The sequence below is a fragment of the Triticum urartu genome, chromosome 1 (genome assembly GCF_003073215.2).
Source record: "Triticum urartu cultivar G1812 chromosome 1, Tu2.1, whole genome shotgun sequence".
NCBI classification, from domain to species: domain Eukaryota; kingdom Viridiplantae; phylum Streptophyta; class Magnoliopsida; order Poales; family Poaceae; genus Triticum; species Triticum urartu.
The window spans coordinates 564,336,009-564,358,406 of record NC_053022.1 but is presented as its reverse complement, the minus strand read 5'-3'; the positions used below and the strand labels follow the sequence as shown (position 1 = coordinate 564,358,406).

Genomic DNA, 22,398 nt, shown 5'->3' with positions numbered 1-22,398 from the left:
AGAAGATTTCAAGGTCATGTTAATGTTTTCGAGTCCGAGGTACTACAAATTTCTTTTTTATTTCATTATAAACTTTGCAAGGTCGGTTTTTTTAAGGTTGAATAGATATGTACTTGCTTTTTTAGTTCGTAATAAATTTTTGTACAAATAGAAAATTTGAGTGCTCGTTAATTTTTTTTAGGCTGAACAGTAGGCCTTGCTATTGCATTTTTTGCAACTGCATTAAAAACATTTGTACAAGAAGAAATTTTCAAGCTAGGTATCTTTTTAGACAAACAATAGGCCTTCCGGTTGCATATTATTGTTTTTCTTTCATTATAAAAAACATATGAATAAAATTCAAGGCCAAGGTATTTTTTAGTGCTAAACAGTAGGCATCCCCATTGCTTACCTTTTTCTGTAATTTTGTAACAAAATTTTGTGCAAGAAGATCATTTTAGGGCCATGTAGTTTTTTAGGCTTAACAGTAGGCCTCCCTATTGCATATAAATTTCATACAAGAAGAAAATATTAGGGCCATGCATATTAGAGGGCAAGGAGAATTTATGTGGATCAGTTAGCCTTGCATGCACATTTGAGGGTCAGTGTAATTTTTTTGAGACTGGACGGTTTGCCTTCCTACTACATATTTTTTCTAATTTCATAAATAATTTTTGTACAAGAAGGCGAAATCAGGATCAAGTTATTTTTTTAGTCTAAATAATAGGCTTCACTAATGAATGTATATTGTAAAGTCATAATAAAAGTTAAAGAAGAAGAAAGTTGCAGGGCCAAATTAATTTATTTATTACAAGTATTTGTAATTTCATTACAAGTTTCTGTACAAGATAAAATTCCAACACAAGTTAACTTTGTCATGCTAAACACAAGGCCTCCCTACAGCATTTTGTTTGTAAATTCCTGATAAAATTTTGCACAAGAAATGTTTTTCAAGGCCATGTAAATTTTCTTAGTACACCCTACTGCAAATTTATTTTATTATTTATTATAAAAATTGTAAGGTTAATTTTGTAAGGCTGAACAAATACGTACTTGCATATTCATATTTTCATAATAAAATTTTGTAAAAAGAGGAAATTTGAGGGCCACCTAATTTTTTAAGGCTAAACAGTATGTCTTCCTAGTGCATAGTTTTTTGCAACTCCATTATAAATTTGTACAAGAAGAAGATTTTCGGGCTAGGATAACCTTTTTGGCTGAACAATAGGCCATCCTATTGCATATTATTTGGTAATTTCATTTTAAAATTTTGTATATGACCAAAATTTCAAGGCCAAATTAATTATTATTCTTATGTTGAAGAGTACGCCTCCATACTGCATACCTTTTCGTAATTTCGTAATAGTATGTTGTGCAAGAAGAAGTTTTAGGGCGATGTTATTTTTTTAGGCTGAATATATAGACCTCCCTATTGCATATAAAATTTTGTACAAGAAGAAAATTTCAGGGCTACGTTAATCTTTTCTAGGCTGAACATTAGGGCTCCCAAATGCATGTGTTTTATAATTTCATTATAAATTTTGTACAAGAACAAAATTGCAGGGCCAGATTAATTTTTGTAATTTGACATAACTTTTTAACAAGAAAAAAATTGTTGGTTATTTAATCTAGTAGCTGATGTTTTTTCTAAAATGCTTCATAAAGCTACTAGTAGTGGTTTAATTGGTGGGTTGCTACCCCATGTCTTTCCAGGTGGGGTAGTCAGCCTGCAATATGCTGATGATACCATATTGTTCCTGGATAACTCTTTAGAGTATGCCAAGAACTTGAAGTGGATTTTATCCTTCTTTGAAAATTTATCTGGTTTGAAAATTAATTTCCATAAAAGTGATCTTCATGCTATTAATATTTCTGATCAATTGTCTAAGGATTTTGCCCAGGTTTTCTATTGCCAGCTTGGGGATTTCCCCTTTAAGTATCTTGGGGTTCCCCTTCACTTTAAAAAACTTAGAAGGGAGGACCTCCAACCCATTATTGATAGAATTATCAAAAATATCTCTGGATGGTTGGGGAGATTGCTCTCTTATAGAGGGAAACTGATTTTACTTACCACTTGCATTGCGAAATTTCCCAAATGGGCTATTGACATGATTACATCTCAAATGTCACACTTCTTTTGGGGGAATATGGGTGATAATCATAAATACCACCTTGCAAATTGGGGGTTGATTTCCAGAAGGAAAGAGTTTGGGGGTATGGGGGTTCCAAATCTTAGAGAATTCAACATGGCCCTTCTGGCCTCTTGGGGAAAAAGATTCTATGATGACAGGGATAGTGACTGGAAGAAGATGTTAAACTACAAGTATAACACTTCCAGCCCTAATCTTTTTAATACTAGGGTGACCCTGGGGTCCCCTTTTATGAAAAGTTTATCCTGGGCTCTTGCAGCCTCTAAAAATTTCTATAGATGGATTCCTGGAGATGGTAAGAGTATTGCCTTCTGGCATGACACCTGGGTTGGGAACTGTTCTCTTAAAACTTCATTTTGGGACTTATTTACTATCTGTCAACAACAAAATTCTACTCTTGCACAGGTTTGGGTGAATGGGGAACTGCACTTAACTTTTAGAAGGTGTGTGATGGAAAACACTTTAAAAAGATGGGAGGAGCTCATCAAAGTGATTGAGCCAATATGTCTGTCTGATTCCCCAGACCAACCAGTTTGGTTGCTAGAACCATCTAACAAATATTCTGTCAAATCATTCTATAAAATGATTAACTTTGGTGGGATAGTTTCTACTATCAAGGATGATATTTGGAAAATTAGAGTTCCACCCAATATTCATGTTTTTCTCTGGTTGATCTACTATAATAAGAGCTTAACTAGAGATAATCTGGCCAAGCGTAGGCATGTGAATGACATGTCGTGTGTCTTCTGTAGTGAACCTGAAACCATCCAGCATTAAATTTTTTTATTGCATTGTTGCCAGACATGTTTGGGAGGTGGTTTCTGATAGCTTTAATATTTCTGCACCTAAATCTTTTGAACTGCTGTCTTCTTTCTCGAAGAGGAGAAAATATTGTGAAGCTTTAAATATTGTTACTGCTGCTACCTTGTGGAGCTTATGGCGATTTCGGAATGATTTTGTTTTCCAGGGGAGAAGATGGCGAAGTATACGCTGTGTCCTAGACCTGTTGGGGGCAACGATCAGGCGGTGGAAAATCTTATGCTCAGAGGCTCAGGGTGCGCTTCTTCTCCGGTGTTTAAGACTTTTGGATCATCGAAGGAAGGAATTGCTTAGGATCGCGTGGCGGTGATGCTGCTACCAGGGGCACCGCTGGGTGATGTACTCTAGCCTATCTTAGCCTTCTCTCAGCTCGCATGTTCTGTCACCTGGTTATGTACCCTCCTAGTTGGACCCTCTTGAAACTTGTAATAGGGCAGTTTCAGATCTTTGCTTTTCTCTGTCTGTGGCAGCTACTCTCTGGTTGCCGCCGAGCGCTGTTAACAGTATTATGTTGGTTGCTGTTTGCCTTGGCTTAATAAAGTTGGGGCGGGGGGAAACCCCTTTCTTTTCAAAAAAAGAAAACAATTGTTGGCCGGCTAATGCATATTTTTTTAATTTCATTAGAATGTTTTTACTTGAAACAAGTAAATGTTTTTGAGCCTGGACAATAAACTTTTTGTATAAAACTTTACACAAGAAGAAAATTTCAGGGCCAGTTTTATTCTTTGCTGAAATTTCGTACAGGAAGGAAATTTCAGTGCGAGGCTAATTAGAAGATCCAGCACTTCAATCTGCAGCCCTGAATTCTCCAAAGTTTTTCATCACCGCCGAGCCATGAACCTAAACTGAAACTCTGAAAGTGCGTAGACAGAGGCACTTACAACGACTAGTATTACTGCATACACACGGTTACACGTGTTGAACTAAATACCAGCATGGAGTGATGTTCGTCCAGTAGAAACCGGGATGGCACGCACGTTCTTCCAGTAGCCGGCGCCTAGCCGTGGACCTATAATGGAGACAACATCAACCGAGCAAATCAGGGGGACAAAAAGCAAATCTCTGGGTTTTCTCTATGATATGTGCAGCTGCCCGAGAAGATGAAAAGAAAGGTCTCCCAAAAGCAGATGCAAAGGTTGGGGATTAGATGGACGAAGCATCACGTTGATCGAGCTTCCGTTTATACCACCCTTCTCCTTTCCCAGTGATCAACTAGTTCAGTGGGCACAGTTAAAAGAAGACGAGATTCTGAACTTTACCACCAACTCGAGTACCCGATGATGATCGGACCAGTTAAAGAACAACTGCGTGCAATCAAAGGAACAGCGTGTGGTTTCTTTGACAAGGATTGTGTGTCATCTCTGATGAACAGAAGAGAACCGGTGAGCTGAGAATGGTAACAGAGCAGTGGTGCAGACGCTCACAACACAACACGTACGTCGATCAATCATCGACGGTACATATTCTCCCGGCAGTGCGTCTAACTGTAGGTAGCATCTTTGTCACAAAGAGAAAGGAAATACTTTACCAGACGAATAAGAATTGTGCGCCTAACTGCACGAGATGAAAAACAATCCATTTTCCTATCACAAAATCTCATCATGGGCAAGGCTAATTATAAGCCATCATGAAGGCGCCCCACACGAAGAATTCCTCGAGCTCCTTTGCATCTCTCACCTCCCTACTCACCCTGCCTTTCCTCTCACTTTTGCCGCCACCTTTGGCTTAATCTATTGCTCCTTGTCTCGTTTCCCTGACCCTGCATTGCAAAGCTCCAACGCTGGCCTCCCGGCTAAAGCTCCCTCCTATTCCCCGATGGTGCTTATCGGCGGATGCAGATGCTTTGCACTGACTGAACTGTACTTGAGCTACTGAGGCAGCAGCAGAGCAGCTAAGCTAGCTCACTCCACACTTGATAAGCTGCTTTTTTCTCTCTGTCTCCAAGTGGTGTGGCTGTGCAAGGTTGTGCCGGCGGCATGGGTATTGGGCCAGTTCATCATTGCTTGGCCTCTCTTCTTGTCCTGCTTCCTCTCCTCTGCTGCCACGGTGAGCTTCTCAGCTCGACTACTCTCTCAAGTCTCCATTTATACATGCGTTCGTCTGTCAGTTGGTTATGTTTGGTTGTTGGAGCTCACCAAGAGTGCCAGTAGTTGGAGCTGACGAACGGACCACCAGAGTGTCGGGTCATAGCAACAGACAAACGGATGCTTTTTGTCGAGAAATCTAGTTGAACTCTCAGAACAAAACTCTGCTTTTGCTCGCTTAATGATGTAATAATGATGATCGGACCAAGAATTTCGTGCGGCTGCTCGTGCTGATTTCAGTTTGTTTGATTGGTTCGTGCAGCAGTGAGAGGCGTCGAGCAGAGAGCGCACACCGGCGCCGCGTCGCGCCCCCAGGCCGCCACGGTGAGGCTGGAGCGCGCGCGTGACATGCCGGAGCTGGACGTGACGACGCCGCTGGCGACGGTCCCGCTGGCGAACCCGACGCCGATGCCGGAGGCGACCGCCGCGCCGACGCTGGCGCACCCGACGGCCGCGGCTGGCGCGGGGAGCTGGTGCGTGGCGAGCCCGAGCGCGGGCGCGGCGGCGCTGCAGGTGGCGCTGGACTACGCGTGCGGGCAGGGCGCGGACTGCTCGCCAATCCAGCCCGGCGGGAGCTGCGCCGACCCGGACACCGTCCGCGACCACGCCTCCTACGCCTTCAACTCCTACTACCAGAAGAACCCCGTCCAGACCAGCTGCGACTTCGCCGGCGCCGCCATCCTCACCAGCACCGATCCCAGCACCACCTCTTGCAAGTACCCATCCACTAGGTTGGTAACCATCAATTCCTAACTAAGCATGGTGCATGCAGACCCATAATTTCTTCCGTTTTCTTCGGCTGATCGATGCAACGAACGGCGTGCAGCACCGGTGCTTCCGTCCTGAACACGACGTCTCCGGTGACCCCGGTGAACCCGACGTACGGATCCCCTCCCGGCGGCTCCTACAACTCTCCTCCTGGTCCTGGCGGCTACTACAACTCCCCTCCTATCTACGGGTCCATGTCGCCTCCGGACTACGGCGGCAGCATCAGCGCCGCCACGGCGGTGATGCCGGGCAGCAAGAGCACGACGGCCGCCACGTCGCTGACGTGCCTCCTCGTCGTCGCAACGGTGTCTCTCAACCTGTGCAAGTAAGAAGCGAAGTACGCAGGCTTGTAATTCGCGCGCAAATGCACTTGGAGGCTGAAGTGGGCTGAAGAGGATTCAGATGAACAGGCACCAAATGCATCTAGAAAACAGAGGAGGCGCCATGACAGAAGCAGAGTAGCAATGGGCACCGGGCAGGCTGGCCCCTAGTCAGTCAGTGTTGCAAATGTTTGTAGTTGCAGTCAGTGTCAGCGAGTTTTGGCGTGTGCTTGAGGTGGGATGTTTGTACTTACATGCCATATTTCTCCGTTGTGGTCTGGAGGAGAAAATATAGTACCATCTTGTACAAGGGCATCTTCATGCTGACCTCACAATACAGAAACCGGTCATCCAATGCTCCCCACATACATTTCAAATAAGGTTTAAATAAAGAGACGTAATTCATACACACCCAATGGATTTTCATGTAAACCAAAACACATTCATTACCATTCGGACATTTTATTATGAAAAGGAGCAGCCGGACCTAAACCTATCCTACGACGGCACCTGTAGTCCACTTTCTTGGTATTCTGCATCAGTAACCACGTCCTGCGTCTGTTGTCTTCATGAGTGCCGGATGGGGTTAAGACCCGTGAAGTGAAGGTCCAGTTTCCGGCAAGGAAGAATAGGACGTGAGAGACGGACCAGCCCACTTGGCACACAAGGCCCTGTCACCTCCCATGCCCTACTCATCCTCAAAGGAGTCAGCGACATGTCCGTCGTTGGTGTCATTAGATGTAAGGTCGACGATGGACGTAGACGGTCCGTCACTGTCTACCTGCCACATGCACCCCCAAAAGTTGGACAGCGACACGTAGGACGCGCAACTTCTGGCATTCTCGTCCTCGACCGCCTGTACCGCCAGCGTGTGTGCTGCCACATCCGTGTCCGGCTTTGCCGCCTTTGCGCTGCGAGCGGCGTGTTGAGCATGCGCGACCTCGTAGAACGTCCGCTCAACTTGGGTTCGCCGCGATCATGGCGGCCACGGCCTCCTTGCTTGCTCGCTCGCCTTAGATTTGGCCCTCCGCCAATCGGTGCTGCTTGAGAAGGAATATGTTGTACCGTTGCTCCTCCTGCGCCTTCTGAAACGCCGACACAGGAGCCGGCAGGCTGCTCGTCCTCTGCCATGGCAGCGAAGAAGTACAGACACCAAGGACACAGCGAGAGCTGCGCTCTCGGCCGGCACCAGTAAGATGTCGCGTCCGCTCTAGGTCAACGTCAATGCGGCATCGGGCGGGAATGCGTGCAAGGGAGATGGATATTTGGTGGATCAGGTGGGTCAGGAGCGGGCATGGCAGCGGTTCAGATGACGGCAAAGCCCTCCTCCAACATCAGGGCCGCCACAGCGATGCTGCTGGGCAGCAAGAGCACGACGGCCGCCACATGACTGACGTGCGTCCTCGTCGTCGCAACGGTGTCTCCTAGCATGTGCAAGTAGGAAGCCAAGTTTGCAGGGATGTAATTCGCGCGCAAGTACATTCGGGGTCTCAAGTGACTGAAAATGATTCAGATAAACAAGCACCAAATGCATCTAGAAATCAGAGGAGGCGCCTTGGCAAAAGCAGAGTGGCAATGGCCACCGGGCAGGCTGTGGCTGGTACTGTCAGTCAGTGTTGCAAATATTTATAGTCGTATAGTCGGTGTCAGCGAGTGTTGGTGTATGTTTCAGGTGGAATATTTGCACTGGCATGAAATATTTCTCCATTCTGGAGGAGAAAAATGTATCTAGTATAAACCCTTTTTTGCATGGACATGTCTCATTTATTTATATAATAAAGATTATAGTACAAGTCACCTAGGCATGGACATGGCAAAAGTGAAAAAGAACATTAGCCTTTGCATAAAGGAACACCAGATAAGCATGAGAAATGCAATCAAGAGTGAAAAATCCCCTGAGTTTGGCACGAACTCTCACCACCTGCATCCGGCACACCACCATAGCAGTCATCAAAGGAAAAAAACGAATCACCTCCTCACCTGAGCTCGACGCTGCTCCATCGCTGATTTGCAATTTTGCGGGCCTCCAAGGTGGCTCACGAAAGGCGAAGCCATTATCGTTGAACAAATCAGACCGGAGCAACAAACTAGACAGGTCATCGAACTCTAAATCTGACACCCCACACAATTAAGACATCGAAAGAGGGAACCATACAATGCATGCCATGAACCCAACAAACAATCCACCATGTTCCAGATGTCACCGATGCATACCATAATCTGCATCTGCTCCTGGGCTACCTTCCAAGCTTTGCGTCAGCGCTGGAGCAAATGTCGTCGCAACGGCAGAACCCAAGGACAAAGTCCACCAAGAGGATGTTGTTGCCGCCACGCCATCCTTACTTGAACATATTATTTTCAAATTCAACCCCAACACGTATCGGAAAGATATGAAGATTCTTTATCCAACGCAGCCGTCGCCATCACTGAAGCCAAGACGATGAACAACCCAAAAACCTAAACTACTAGTAATTCCTAAAACGATCCACACGCATGAATCTGGAGACCCCTTTCACGACCCACGACCAAGGTCGTCAACGGAGGGGAGCCGCCAGAGAATAGCGGCTGGAGGCGAGACCGCCTTTCTTTCTTCCGGAAAGAAAACGATGCTTGGTTGGCAGCCTGTATAAACCCAATTCTTTGGGCGTCTCGTGTTAGAGAAACTCTAACACAATCGCCATATCCGAAGCGTCCAACCCGAGTATGGAGTGCACTTAAGGTGACGCGCAAATCCATTGTCATTATAGCACAATCTCCATATTTATTTCTCATTTTTCATTTTTTTGGCTTTTGTTCGGAATTTCTAATTCTAAATGGAGGCAATCAAACAAGGACTAAAACTTAATCAAGAGCAAAGAACGTATTAATACTTAAATCATCTTAAAATAGGACCAATAGTAGCCTCATTTACATATAATTGTGACTTAAAATGTTAGTAAGCGACATTTCCAAGTTATAAAAAAGCAGGTGATGTTGCTATTCGACGTTGCCAGCTATCTAGTAGTCGAGGTCGTCTATTCCTCGTCCTCGTCGAGGCCATCAAGGTCGCCGTTGGAGTCGAGCGGCTTGCGAGCGGTTGAGCTCACGTTGCTGCTTCTCCTCCAGCTTGTCGTCGGGGAGGGAGGAGGTGAAGCCCTGGCGGCAGCGGAGAGCTCCAATATGACCCAAATTGGGTCCTCAGGCTCGGCATAAATGGGGACAGGGAGGATGGAGTGAGTGGGAGGATGAAGGCATCCTCTTCATTAGAGGGGGAGTGCCAACACTCGCGTCGGAAATGTGGGCGGCATGGTGACGGGAAAGATGGCGCAAGATCCGTTGTGGGCAGAGCCATAGGAGGAGGACACGTCCGTGGCTATGGCTAGTAAAGCGCGGGAAGAGGTAGCCCCCAAGGCGTCTGGGGGTGCACATTTTCATCCGCGAGTCGATTCCGCCAGCAAGCTATAGGCCGGTGCAACGACATTTCGATCACAGAGCGGAGATGGGGCGGGCAATGGGTAGGAAAGGTGGCGGTGATAGGGTTAGGGTTGAAAGGGGACACATTGTCATCGGACTTTTATACGCACAAACGGAGAATGGAATCCAAACATGGATGGGGAAGCAACCTCAATGGACAAGGGAAACAAAATATTCTAGATACGAAGAAAAATTAAATTCCACTCTGTTCACCAGACTTGGAAACATTTCTTATATGGAAGCGAACTGCATGGCCCGTAATTAGATGTATCACTAACATTATAATAATTGAGATTATAGGAAATAAATTATCACATGATGTTTTCTAAAATACAGTGCTTTCGTCGAAAAAATATAATGTTTTTTTGGTAATAAATAATATTTCATCGATAAAAAGTCCATATCGTAGCAACGGTCTCATCAGAAGAAAAAACTGAAAGCATTTGAAAGAAAACCTTTTTTAAGGCAGAAAATTATATGTCATACAATGTCAATTTTCTAGAATTATTAGTCTCCTTATCACCAAAAATTAGTTTCCTAAATATACAAAAATAGTTGATTTGATTTTCTAAATATTTATAGAAATATTAGGAAATTTCACATAATCTATTTTATCATACTCCATTTTTTGGAAACTATCCATGAAAGATGTGGGCCGGTCTCACTCATAATCAAGCGACATACGGGCTACCATGCGATGGCTTGCTACTAATTTGATAGGAACCTAGTGATCAATAATCTGATCCCTAAAGGTTCCCTTATTTATATTGAACTCTTTTATTTCATACTAACTATACTCGTCATAGTTGTATATATGTCATATATGGAAGAGTGTATCAGTAAGAATGACACTTACATAAAACTATATAAATATCTGTCACTACAAATGCATGCCGGTGTATTAGATTTGAATACATTTCAACATATTTTTGTGTAAAAATAATTTGGGTGCTTAAAATTATTTTAGCTATAGTGAGGATTTCTCCAAAATCTAAGCAAAAAAATTGCTTTATTACATAAACTAATTTATGCTTCCTATAGGTTGAGTTTAGCATTGCGCTGGATTACAGTGATCCTACATGCATAAATATGTTTTGCCTTCCTTTTTTAACCTTATGTGACTAAGTTTTTGTAGAAGATTATAAAATGAGCACAACACAACAAGGTTCAACAATATCAAAACTAAACATTATTGTATTGTAGTGTAATACATTATTGTGTATTTATGTGTTCTCTTGCTGATAGTATTCTTAATTACCTACTAGATTTGGTCGAGTGTTTCAACCGTATAATTTGGAAAGATAAAGGTTGGTAGAGGTTTCTAGAGTAGAAAACTATCAAGTTTCGAGGTAGTTAAGTAGATATTGTAGAACGTATGAGTTGTCAGCAATACTGAACTTATGTGGTTCAAATGTGTAGTTGGTCAATCTTCAAAACCAATAGACGCATGTTGCACGATTTTTGTTATGTTTATGCATAATTGGAAGGGCTAGAGTAAGCATGCCTTTTATTCGCGACAAACCAAGTTGTACGAACAAATGAATAAACATGCTAGGGGGGATAGTTGTCCTTGAAACATTGAGAAACAACCCAGAAAATAGAAGTTTACTAATGGCCCCTAGGGCTCTCCCTAATGAAAGGAGGTTTTATCTTTTGTTTTGTTTCTGTTTTACCCCAAGAAACGAACAAAATTCATGAATTTTAGAAACTTTGTTTTGAAGTTTAAAAAAATGTATTGACTAGGGTTCAAACAATCGGCTTTTGATAAGTTGGTGGATTTTTTACTACTAAAACAGGACATGTTAACTTGATCCATTGGAGCTCTAGCTTTTTTTATACATCTCTACTATTAAAGGGAAACTAGCTGAATACTCGTGCATTGCCATGAACTAATGAAAACTTATCATGGTCAAAGAATTGTCCGGCTCAGAAATATATATTGAACATGTGAACATGTTATTTCCATTCTGATAGCGAAAATCTTCCTTGACAATCATCGCGTCTCTTTAAACAAACCTCTCCTTGGAAGAAGAAATTGTTTTCCTACCTCTTTTCCATCCAGTTTCATTCTCGACGGAGAAGGCAACGCAAAAATTCTTCCTACCCCTCTTTTCCATCCCTTTTATTCTTGATACCATGTTCGAGCTCTCTTTTCAAAGTGTACTTTCCTTCCCATTTCTTTGTCCCAATGAGACAAATAAGAGCTCCCTTCTTTACCAATTTAGGGAATGGCGGTGAAGGGGGTTTGCGTACAAAAAAACAAAGTTCATCATTGCTTGGCCTCTCTTCTTGCCCTGCTTATTCTCATTTGCTGCCACGGTGAGTTTCTCAGCTTGAGCACTCTCTCAAACTCTATACATGTGTTCTCTTGTCCGTCAGCTGGTTGATTTTGTCTTGGTTAGAGCATCTACAAGTGCATTTGGCAAATCTGACCCCTTATATGTCCGCGGGCGCATCCGAACAGATTCTCATATTTCTCTCCCGGCTTCCATATATCTCAAATCTGGACTCTCAAAATCATGCAAATCCATGCATGTCGATCATACAAGACAATGTCACATGCAAATAACAAATGTTGGTGCAGAGCATAGTTAGTGTTTACATAAAATTTATTTGAAGTACACAACTCAAGCATTAGCACCTTGGTTGCCATTGTGGGTCCACATGTGATCCACAAGATAATTGAGTAGCTGCGTGTGCACCTGATGATCTCGAAGATTCTGATGCATCTACAAAAATTTCATAAGCTGAGCCACATCTTGATCTTGCAGAATTCTCTAGGTGCTTCAAAATCATGGGTTTGGGCTACACCATCGCCCTCATCCTCGATTCCTCGACAATCATATTGTGCAGAATAACACAACATGTCATCAGCTGCCACAAAGTTTCTGACTCCCACATCATTGCAACGATTCACACAATTCCCCAACGAGCATGAAGCACACCAAATGCCCTCTCCACATCCTTCCTAGCCGCTTCTTGCATTGTTGAAAAGTGGATCTGTTTATTGCCATGCGGTTCGGATATGGTCTTTACAAACACCGCCCACCGACGATAGATACCATCGGTAAGATAATATCACATGTTGTACTCTTGGTCGTTGATGGTGTAGTTGCACGGTTGTGTTTCCCCATTGCAAAGCCTCCTGAACACCAGAGATCGTTGAAGCACGTTGATGTCGTTGTGAGAACCCGGCATTCCAAAGAAAGCATGGCAAATTCATAAGTCATGTGATGCCACTGCTTCTAGTATGATGATGGTCTCTCTGGTGTGACCTTGATACATTCCCTGCAAACCCTTGGGCGGTTCTTCCATTGCCAATGCATGCAATCAATTGATCGGAGGAAGAAGAGAGGAGATAGCAAATGGATCCGACAGGTCTTGGGGGTGGATTTGGTGCAATTTGCGGTTGGGTCGGGTTGTCGGGTTCGACGTGGCGCACTTGCCCGGACGCCCCCAGATCCACTTCATATTTGAACTGGATATGAAGGGTGGCGGTCAGCCCGGATGTTTTGAGGCCCATTTAAGGAGCCCGTCTGAGTTCAAAAAATCATGTCCGGACAGTGATCGGGCGGCCCGTCCAAGCATATGAAGCGGGTTTGAGGCGCAACGGTGTAGATGTTGTTATGTTTGGTTGTTGGAGCGGACGTACTAACCACCAGAGTGTCTAGTCATAGAAAAAGACAAACCAATGCTTTTTCATCGAAATCGATACAGATTCTAAGCTCCCAAGAAATGAGAGCCTCTGGTGCATCGTGGTATGTTGGCGGTAATTTTTTTCTTATGGCAATATGTTGGTGGTAAGTTGGCCCGGTTTGGGGATCGTTTTTCCTTGGTCGGTTCAAAATGGGCCTTTTCAGGTGACTCATGCCGTGTGTGAGGCCTTTTTAACGTATGTGTCACTGGGTGCCTCTGTTCTATCGTTCTCTGGAGATAATAGAGGCGTCGACGGCTGTGGGGGACCTTTTCTTCGGTACAGAGAGGATGGGCGACCGTGTTCTTGCTGGCTGCGGGGGTGAGCTGCTTCTGTCGCCGGAGTCTTCACCTTCGCATCGGCTTCTATGACCTGCTGGGTGGGTGGAGGTGTGGATTGATTTCCATGGCGGGGGGGTTTGCATCAGCCAGGTCGCCTTCCTTCGTTCCCGGTTCAGGATCAGTTTCCTCTTCTTTTCTTTTTTGTTGGTGCTGATTTGATTTGCTGTCTCACCTATGTATTGGGTTGCAGTTTGGGTGCTTTATCATTAGAGTTGTTTGGGGGGGGGGGGGGGGGTTCGTACAGTATAATATTTGTTCATGCTGTGTTTTTTTAGTTTCGGTTTGATGAGGTAGAAGATGTGCTTCATTTGCTTCGATACGTCTCGTGCGTCGGCCACGGATGTATATATGGAGTGATTAGGCATGGTTAATCCGGATAATTTCAGGGTGTACACTCGTTCTTGCCAAATTAATGTGTTAGTCTGTTTTTCTATCTATATGAGGGTGTTCATTGTATCGATTTTTTCTTCTTATGACTGAAAAATAGATGATTAATTCTTTAGATAAATGTGTTTGTCCTCTTCAGTTTTGACAGCAGCCTTCACTGACGTTTAGAGGTATAGTTCTGGTCTTCTAGACCAGGAAATTATTTGGCTAAACAAGCAAAAAAAGGGGTTATCCAGGTTGTGTGTTGATTGCAATAGTTTTTAGTTTTACCCTTATGCTAGTTCAGTCATTTGTGGATGTGGATGGCCATGCTTCCGTGAGGAAAGGTCAGAGCACTAATGGTTATTGCATTGCAGATATGGATTGGTTATGCTTTAGGCCGTGTGTGGCAGATGTGTGAAGTGGGTATGTGTGCGCTTCTGGGAGCGTTCAGTTAGGTACATTCTTATTGTTCTTTATACTGTTTTACTTACTTATGTCGTTCTAACCTGTTAGCTTTGGTCAAAGGTGTATAAAAGCATGTTAGTAACTGGTAATCTCTTTCTATTGCTTGTATGCATCATCACATTGATTCTGAAAGGGAGGGTCATTTAACTGGGTAAATATAATTTTATTTGTATGTTGTGGCTGCACTTTCTGGAAAGGAAGATCATCTAACTAGGGAAATAGAATTTTATTTTATGTTCTGACTGCATTGCGAGTTCGTAGAGGAAGCTATCCTGATCTTTTTATTCAGATCTTTGTGTGTGTTGCGGTTTTCCTTGAAAGTGTTGGGCCTATGTTATTTTGTATGGGGCTAAGGTAACTCCAGTGGGAGAGCCGTGTTATGGGTGACCTCATTGCACGGTTCAGAGAACACTTTGTTGGTTGTTTCTGGAGACTGATGAAGGATCAAATTTGTTCGTCGTTGTGGAGGGCGAAGACCGCTACCCGGCTTATTGCTACACGACAACACGCATCGGTCGTATCATAGTTTGTATTAATCTCAGAGCTATATGCTTACTTGTTTTGTTGTTTTTGGAGACTAATGAAGGATCAAATTTGTTCGTGATTCTGGAAGGGAGGATCATTTAACTAGGTAAATAGAATTTTATTTGTATGTTGTGCCTGCACTTTTTGGAAAGGAAGATCGTCTAACTGGGGAAATAGAATTTCATTTTATGTTCTGACTGCATTGCCAGTTCATAGAGGAAGCTATCCTGATCTTTTTATTCAGATCTTTGTGTGTGTTGTGGTTTTCCTTGAAAGTGTTGGGCCTATGTTATTTTGTACAGGGCTACGGTAACTCCAGTGGGAGAGCCGTGTTATGGATGACCTTATTGCACGGTTCAGAGAGCAATTTGTTGGTTGTTTCTAGAGACTCATGAAGGATCAAATTTGTTCGTCGTTGTGGAGGGCAAAGACCGCTACCCTGCTTGTTGCTACATGACAACACGCATCGGTCATTTCATATTTTGTATTGATCTCAGAGCTAAATGCTTACTTGTTTTGTTGTTTTTGGAGACTAATGAAGGATCAAATTTGTTCGTCGTTGTGGAGGGCGAACACCGCTACCGTGCTTGTGGCCACACGACAACACACATCGGTAGTGTCAATCAACCACATGATGTTTCTTGGGCATTTTCCCCTCTGCCTACATCTCTTTTACCTCAACAAATTCAAGAAGTCAAGATCTCTAACCCTGCTTTTCTCCTTGATTTTTTAACTAACATATTTTATATGATGCCCAATTCTTTATTTGATGAATTATCTAGCTTATACTCAAGGATATTTTAAGATTGAGGCCACCGAGCATTTTTTAACTAACATAATTCTTTATTTGATGAATTATCTGAGTAGATTTTAAGACTGAGGCCACCGAGCATTGATTCTTAAGGAATTATCCATGCAGAATTGTAGGACTTATTTGTTGCTGATGCCTGATAATAAGTGAAAGCAGTTCCATTCTAGCTCTTAATTTGAAATCGGTGGGCCAAGATTATCTGCTGGTGGAGATCCAATAATCCAGATAATTTATCAAGGGCATCTCTCTGATTAGGTTAGTATTGTTTTCTTGATGAAAAATTCACATGCCAGATGATAGTGTCAAAAGATGATTGATTACCTTTTGACCAATTATGATATTATTCTTCACTAAAAGAACATTTTTATAATATCATTAGAAATTACTCCCTCCTTTCCTAAATATTTGTCTTTCTAGAGATTTGAACAAGTGACTACATACAGAGCAAAATGAGTGAATCTACACTCTAAGATATGTCTATATACATCCGTATGAGGTACTCCATTTGAAATATCTAAAAAGACAAATATTTAGGAACGGAGGGAGTATAAGTGTATATACTTGATATTTCAGTGATGAGCCCAGTGGTAAAGTTTTGCCAGCACACAACCTGGACATCCCCTTTTCTTGTATGGAAGTAAAATGGAGGCGCGTGAGGGGACTTCATTTTGACATTTTATATTTATGTATCCTTATGGATAGGTGAACCCTTGGTATAACAATGATGACTTCTACAAACTGATTGGGCATGGTTAATCCAGATATTTTCATGAGTACAATATTTTTTTTCACCAAATCAATGTGTTAGTGTGTGTTCCTATCCAAAATGATACATAACTATAAAGTGTTACTCCTTAAATTTTCTCCTCACTTATATCCTTGATTTGTAGTGTGCCGCAGTCAGTTTCAGCCTTTTTTACTTTTCAGCTATATAGGAAAGAGCAGGTAGGATGATACTGCAATGTGAAGAAATAAATGTAAGCATCGGGCTTCACGATACTCCTTAATAGGCTAATAGCTGAATGGCAAATCGTTCAATAGCATATATGTTTCTTACATGGCTGCATTATTTTGCTGTTTATTTTCGGGTTTGCTATTTAACAGTCAAGTGTTTTTCAATTCGTCAACATTCAAATATGTGTCCGTCCGTTCTCGCGCGGAGATTCGTGCTGGTTTTCTTTTTTTCTTCGTGCTAGTGCCCTGTTTGCTCCGGTTTGTTTTCTTTTACCGGGTTCGGTTTTTCTTTGTCTCAACCCGTAACCGTGCCCGTCCTATTGGTTTTTGTATTGTTTGAATTTTGGAGTGGGTGTCGTTCCCCTTTTATTTGGTCATTCTATTTCGATAAGGCCGAGGAGAGAGCTCGAGTGGCGGCAGACAGGAGGCGAGGAATAGCTCGAGCGGCGTTGGAGAGGAGGCGATTCATGGTGATTCTGAGTTATTCCATCGTTGGATTTTGATCTCTCCTCCCTTTTCTCTTCGTTCCCTGGCTGCCGAGGTTGGTTCCCCTTGTCTCTCACGTTCCCCGTCTTGTAGTTCCAGATCTAGGTGAGTTTCATGGTCGTGGTTTGTGGATCGTCTGTTGCTGTTGTTTGTGGATCTGTGGTAGGTGCTGCCATGTTGTTCTAGTCTGCCCTTCGTAGTCCGCCCAATTTCCCCACTCCATTCTGCTCGCGTGAGTTGTGTAGGAGCTTGTAGTTGCGGGTTCTAGGTCTGTAGTTGTGTAGGAGCTTGTAGTTGTGGGTTCTAGGAGCTTTGTGGTTGGTTTGATTTAGTTTTGTTTTATTTTGTGTTGTAGATGGTGGGGGTACACATACTGGTAGTTGCAGCGGTTGATTTGCCTGGTAGTTGCAGTGATGTCTGTCCCCTTGCTGTTAGATGATAGTTGTAGTTGGCTGGTCATGATTCCCCCCTCTCCCCGGCAGCTGAGGTGTGTCTGAATGTGTTTCAGGAATCCCCCCTCCCCCCCGACTGGTGTTTTCCACTGAAATTTCTAGTCGAATTTCAGTTTCATTTCTCTGTATTTTTAGTGTATTTTGTAGTCTATTATCAGTGTACTTACCTTGTAACTATGTAATTATTCTGTAATATCAGTGTATTTACAGTCTAATATCAGTGCATTTACTTTGTTACTTGCACTGTAATATCAATGTACTAACTATGTTAATACACTGTAAATCACAGTGTAATTTCAGTTTAATTTTACTCTGCAATCCTAGTGATTTCATGGTTAGTTAGTCATGTAAGTGGATCTCTCTGTATTGTAACTCGAAATTACTGTGGATCTTACCCATTTCAGTGTATAACTACTGTAATATGTTTCCAGAACCTTACTGTCCCCGCTTTCACAGTGTAATACTCCCATTTTACAATGCAATTCTCCCATATTTTTTTGTAATTACTGTGTAATATGTTCTAGTAGTATGACTGTGTAATTTACAGTGTTATACTCCCATATTACAGTGTAATTCTCATAATTCTCCCATATTTGTAATTACTGTGTAATCTGTCCTAGTAGTACTGTGTAATTTACAGTGTAGTACTTCCAAATACTGCCGGAATTACAATGTAACTTTCCTATCAGAATTACTGTGTAATTTATCATCCAATTACAGTGTAATTTGTTGTATCAGCGTTGTGTAATTTTCCTTCTGATTCCAGTGTAAATCCTGATTACAGTGTGCTGAAATATGCAAGTTTTTTCAGTGTATTCATGCCATGGAATCACTGTGTAATTTGTCCTAGCGGTTACACATTAATTTAGCCCAACTACTCATGTATTTTACAATGTATATGCTCAGATTTACAGTGCATTATGCACTAGAATCATTGTCTAGTATGCCCAGATTTACAGTGTATTATGTCCATATTTACCTATTTTTTTGTAGTGTAATGTTCATGCTTTAGCTCTGTAATTTTCTGGTTTAGATTTATGGGAAAGCTTCGGAAAGTCTCTCATCAGGATGTTTCGTTAGTGTCATCTTTTGAGAGTGCAGATCCTATCCGTGAACCATTCGTGCCTAATGACTTTGCGGAAGATGGATCATATCCAATGTATACGGTAGTTATTTTTTTTCTAGTTATATTTTCTTTTTGAGTTTATGTAATCAGTTTATTTATTTTTGCTTGTTGTCTTTTTCCTTTTTTAGGAACTTTATGGTGATGAAGGAGCCTTTGACAAAGCTCTTTTCAAGTTCTATGTTAATCAAGTTGGTTATCTGTTTTCTTTTTCTTGTTATTTGCTGTTTTATGTTGTTGGTTATTTTCTCTTGTTGAGGTGACTTTCGGCTTTATGTTTTTTTAGAAAGTAAAATCACTGAAGAGGAAGTTATCATCTGCTGGTAGAAGAAATGTGGCTAGTCCTTTTCCTCTTGCCATGATGCTCTTATTCAGTATTAGCTTGTTCATCTTATTATTTACTTTGTTGAGTGCACTCTTTGATATCTGTTTCCTTTTTGTTTGTTGTAGAGGCAGAAGCGGTCTACTGATTTCCCTACTTGTCCCTCCTTTTTCACTCATGCCCATCACCATTTTACAATATGTCTTTGCAATGACTGTTGTCTTTCTCATAAGGACTATGCAATCTTTGTACACTTCTTCGTCTTGCCGCACTTGTTGCACTTCATAGTTATCCTTGTCACCTCATTGTTCCTTTTTTGCTTGTTGTTCTTGATGCTGCTACTGTAGCCACCGAGAATCCAACAACTTTGGAGTAGAAATTGATATATTCCTGGCCTTCTTCCTTTGTTTTGAACTGCATGCCTATGTGTGGCTTGAAGTTGCTGCTAGTGTTCATTAGATTGCCCTTTGATGCAACCTCTTGCTCATTTTGCAGGAATCTCTCAATGTCTTCTTCGTCAAGGTATTCATTGCCATCTGGTTCATGTGAGTGCTCTGATTCTAGTATTTCCGTTTCTTCATTGTTCTGGCAACTGCTGTTTTCTCTTATTGCTGCTGAACTAGGGTCATCGTCTTGAGCCACCTGCATTATTAGCAATTTGCTATTTTATTTCTTACTAGTTTTCAACTTCTATGGTATGTGTGTTTGTACTGAATTTTGGTCTTTTACCTGTTCTAGATTCATGGTGCCAAAAAGGTCTGCATGCCAGGGGCTTTCTTCTGTTGCACCTTCTTCGGTTGGTGTAGTTTCAGTTTCCATTTCGTCAAATGTTTGCAGAATAGTACTAAAGCTGTAGGTAGCTCTCTTATTCTTGTCAGATCATGATAGTTTATCCAAAATTTTGTCACTTACTGTTTTGAGTTTTGTTAATTGATGCACCTCCATTTGCTGAATGTACCTGTAAGAAACATGCTCATAAAATATAGTTCTTGCTGTATTATCACAACAAATGAAACCCATCTCTTTTCCAAGAAGTTGTAAAAGTAGTACTGTTTTCGTAAGAATATTTTTCTTACCTTGTATATAATGTCTGATTGTAGGAGCACAGTAAAAGAAAATGATTCCTGGAGTTTTTGTGTGTGTCAGATTTTGTTTTTCATGTACTCAGCATTCTCTTCTAAGTTTTTGACATCTAGTGGTACTTACATTTAGGATAAGATCTTCCTGTGACATTGACAGTAGTTCGTCTTCTGTTATTGTCCTTGTCATGCTCCCCATCTGCATTTTTTGGAAAGAAATGTCAATGTTAGTACAACAAACATATGTATAGTCCAAAGGAATTACAGTGTAATTCCTGTAATCTCTAGTACAGTTCAAAGAATTTACACTGTAATTACTGTAATCTCTAGGTGGATTTCCCCATCTACCGATGAATTACGGTATAATTCGGAAAGTTTCTACTAGTGTAAAATGTGTTACATTCCATTTCCCTCTGTAATTCATTGGCAGTTTTACATTGTAATTCGTTTTGGATTTTTACCCTGTACACTTTAACACTGTGAATTACTATAATTGCTATGGGATTTACATTGTAATTATTGTTGTATTGAGGTTTATTCCATAGGTAGTTTCAGTGTAAGTTGACAATTTTCACTGTAATTCATTGGCAGTTACACTATAGGTTTGTTACCATTTTAGGCAGTACCCAGTTTTTTAGTGTAAGTTGGCATGGTTTTGCTACTGGCCTGTCTATTGTCATTTCAGGCATAATGTATTGTTGCAGTGTAATTTCTTCATCTATGCAAGTTTTTTCTACTGCGATTGATCAACTATTTGCAGAGTATTAAGTTTTCTCTATTGTTGTTGTTTCTTATCCTGATATCTAGTTTCTCTGATCAGGTAGGCAGCCAACATGTTCGTTTTGGCAGATATTTCCTTGTAAGAGAGGTGAAGTTGGTGAAGAAATGAAATACAAGGGGGTAGCAGTATATTTGTTCCTGACCTGTTGATCGTCCTGGGATTCCCAAAATTGTGTGGCTGTTGTACGTCCTTAGTTGCTCTTCTCCAGGTACACCTTCTTCTCCAGGTTCACACCCCTCTCCCATGGCTGCCTTCCTGGCATGACTTTGATCTGCAATTTCTTATTCTCCCTTCCCTTCTTCCATGGCCGCCAGCCCTAATTTTGTTTATGTGTGTTGTGTGTTCCGTGAGATTTATGTTGTTATGCAGGAGGGGTGGAGAGGGGTTTCCCTTCCTTTTTCATACGTAGCAAGTTGATGGCAAGCAAGGAAGTTGCAGCCAGTTGTTAGCTGTGGTCCACCGAGGGTTTGGTCGGCTGGATTGCTGGAAAACCGGGTTAGGGTTTTGCCCGCCCCGTTTTTGCTTAAATACAGAAAATAAAGTAGCTGATGGGAGGGTTTTGGGACATACATGTGTCATTTGTTCATTTGCTACAAAATTTGAATATTGGCAAATTGAAAAACAGTCGAATGTCAACTAGACAATCCTTATTTTTTAAGGCGTAGATCCCGTTGGAACTTCTGTTGGTGTTAGAGGACATTAATTATGGTCGGTGGCCTCAATCTTAAAATCTACAAACAATACGACCAAATGCAACAATACATACGCTAGGATTCAGAGGACATTAATTATGGTTGGGTCTGCTGCAGATTATATAGTCTGAAGTATCGTGCTGCTCCTAAAATTTCAAGATTATATAGTCAAGGACATTAATTCTCGCTTTTGAATTGCATTAAGAGTCCGATGGCTCATACAACTTGATTCGTCGATGCATTTCATTACGTGATAACACGTGTGAATCATGCATAGAGCTAATTAATCCCGCTGTTACTCTAGATTTATTATTCATGTTCCATCAGGTAAGCAATATGCAAGAATTGAGCCCAATTATACCGAGATGAAGTTTACATTCAACACCTGCTTTTGGATTTTCCTTCGTATATATTTTTGGGGAGATGATTAAGCATGGTCGGCAGGATAATAATGAGCTAACCGACAGTAATAGATCGCACCCGAAATTTAAAAAGTAGACTTAACTCGTGACTGAAGAACGGCGCAGCAACGCGCCCGTCACACTCTCGTATCTACTCCCTCCGTCCCATAATATAAAAGCGTTTTTAACACTATACTAATGTAAAAACACTCTTATATTATGAGAGAGAGGGAGTAGTTGAACTCTACAACAAAACTCTGTTTTTGCTCGCTTAGTGATGTAATAACAAAGATCTGAGCAAGAATTTCGTGCAGCTACTCATGCTGATTT

The 22,398-nt window shown here is 41.9% G+C and overlaps 1 protein-coding gene across 2 annotated transcripts; it reads left to right on the top strand.

The window, feature by feature from the left end:
• Nucleotides 1-4,673: 4,673 nt before the first annotated feature.
• LOC125530884 (major pollen allergen Ole e 10-like) lies at nt 4,674-6,484 on the top strand. 2 transcript variants are annotated; one of them, XM_048695305.1, is made up of 3 exons: nt 4,674-4,994; nt 5,295-5,763; nt 5,859-6,484. In XM_048695305.1, the coding sequence occupies exons 1-3, from the start codon at nt 4,925-4,927 to the stop codon at nt 6,127-6,129; spliced, it is 810 nt and encodes a 269-aa protein (XP_048551262.1). In that variant the 5' UTR covers nt 4,674-4,924; the 3' UTR covers nt 6,130-6,484. The 2 variants fall into 2 exon arrangements, with proteins under 2 accessions (XP_048551262.1, XP_048551268.1); XM_048695311.1 differs by lacking the exon at nt 4,674-4,994 and adding an exon at nt 5,022-5,218.
• Nucleotides 6,485-22,398: the final 15,914 nt, after the last annotated feature.

Coding starts and splice junctions, on each gene's coding strand:
- LOC125530884 (XM_048695305.1), top strand. CDS start 4,925: ATGGGTATTGGGCCAGTTCATCATTGCTTGGCCTCTCTTCTTGTCCTG. Junction 4,995..5,294: donor TCCTCTCCTCTGCTGCCACG/GTGAGCTTCTCA, acceptor TGGTTCGTGCAG/CAGTGAGAGGCGTCGAGCAG. Junction 5,764..5,858: donor TGCAAGTACCCATCCACTAG/GTTGGTAACCAT, acceptor AACGGCGTGCAG/CACCGGTGCTTCCGTCCTGA.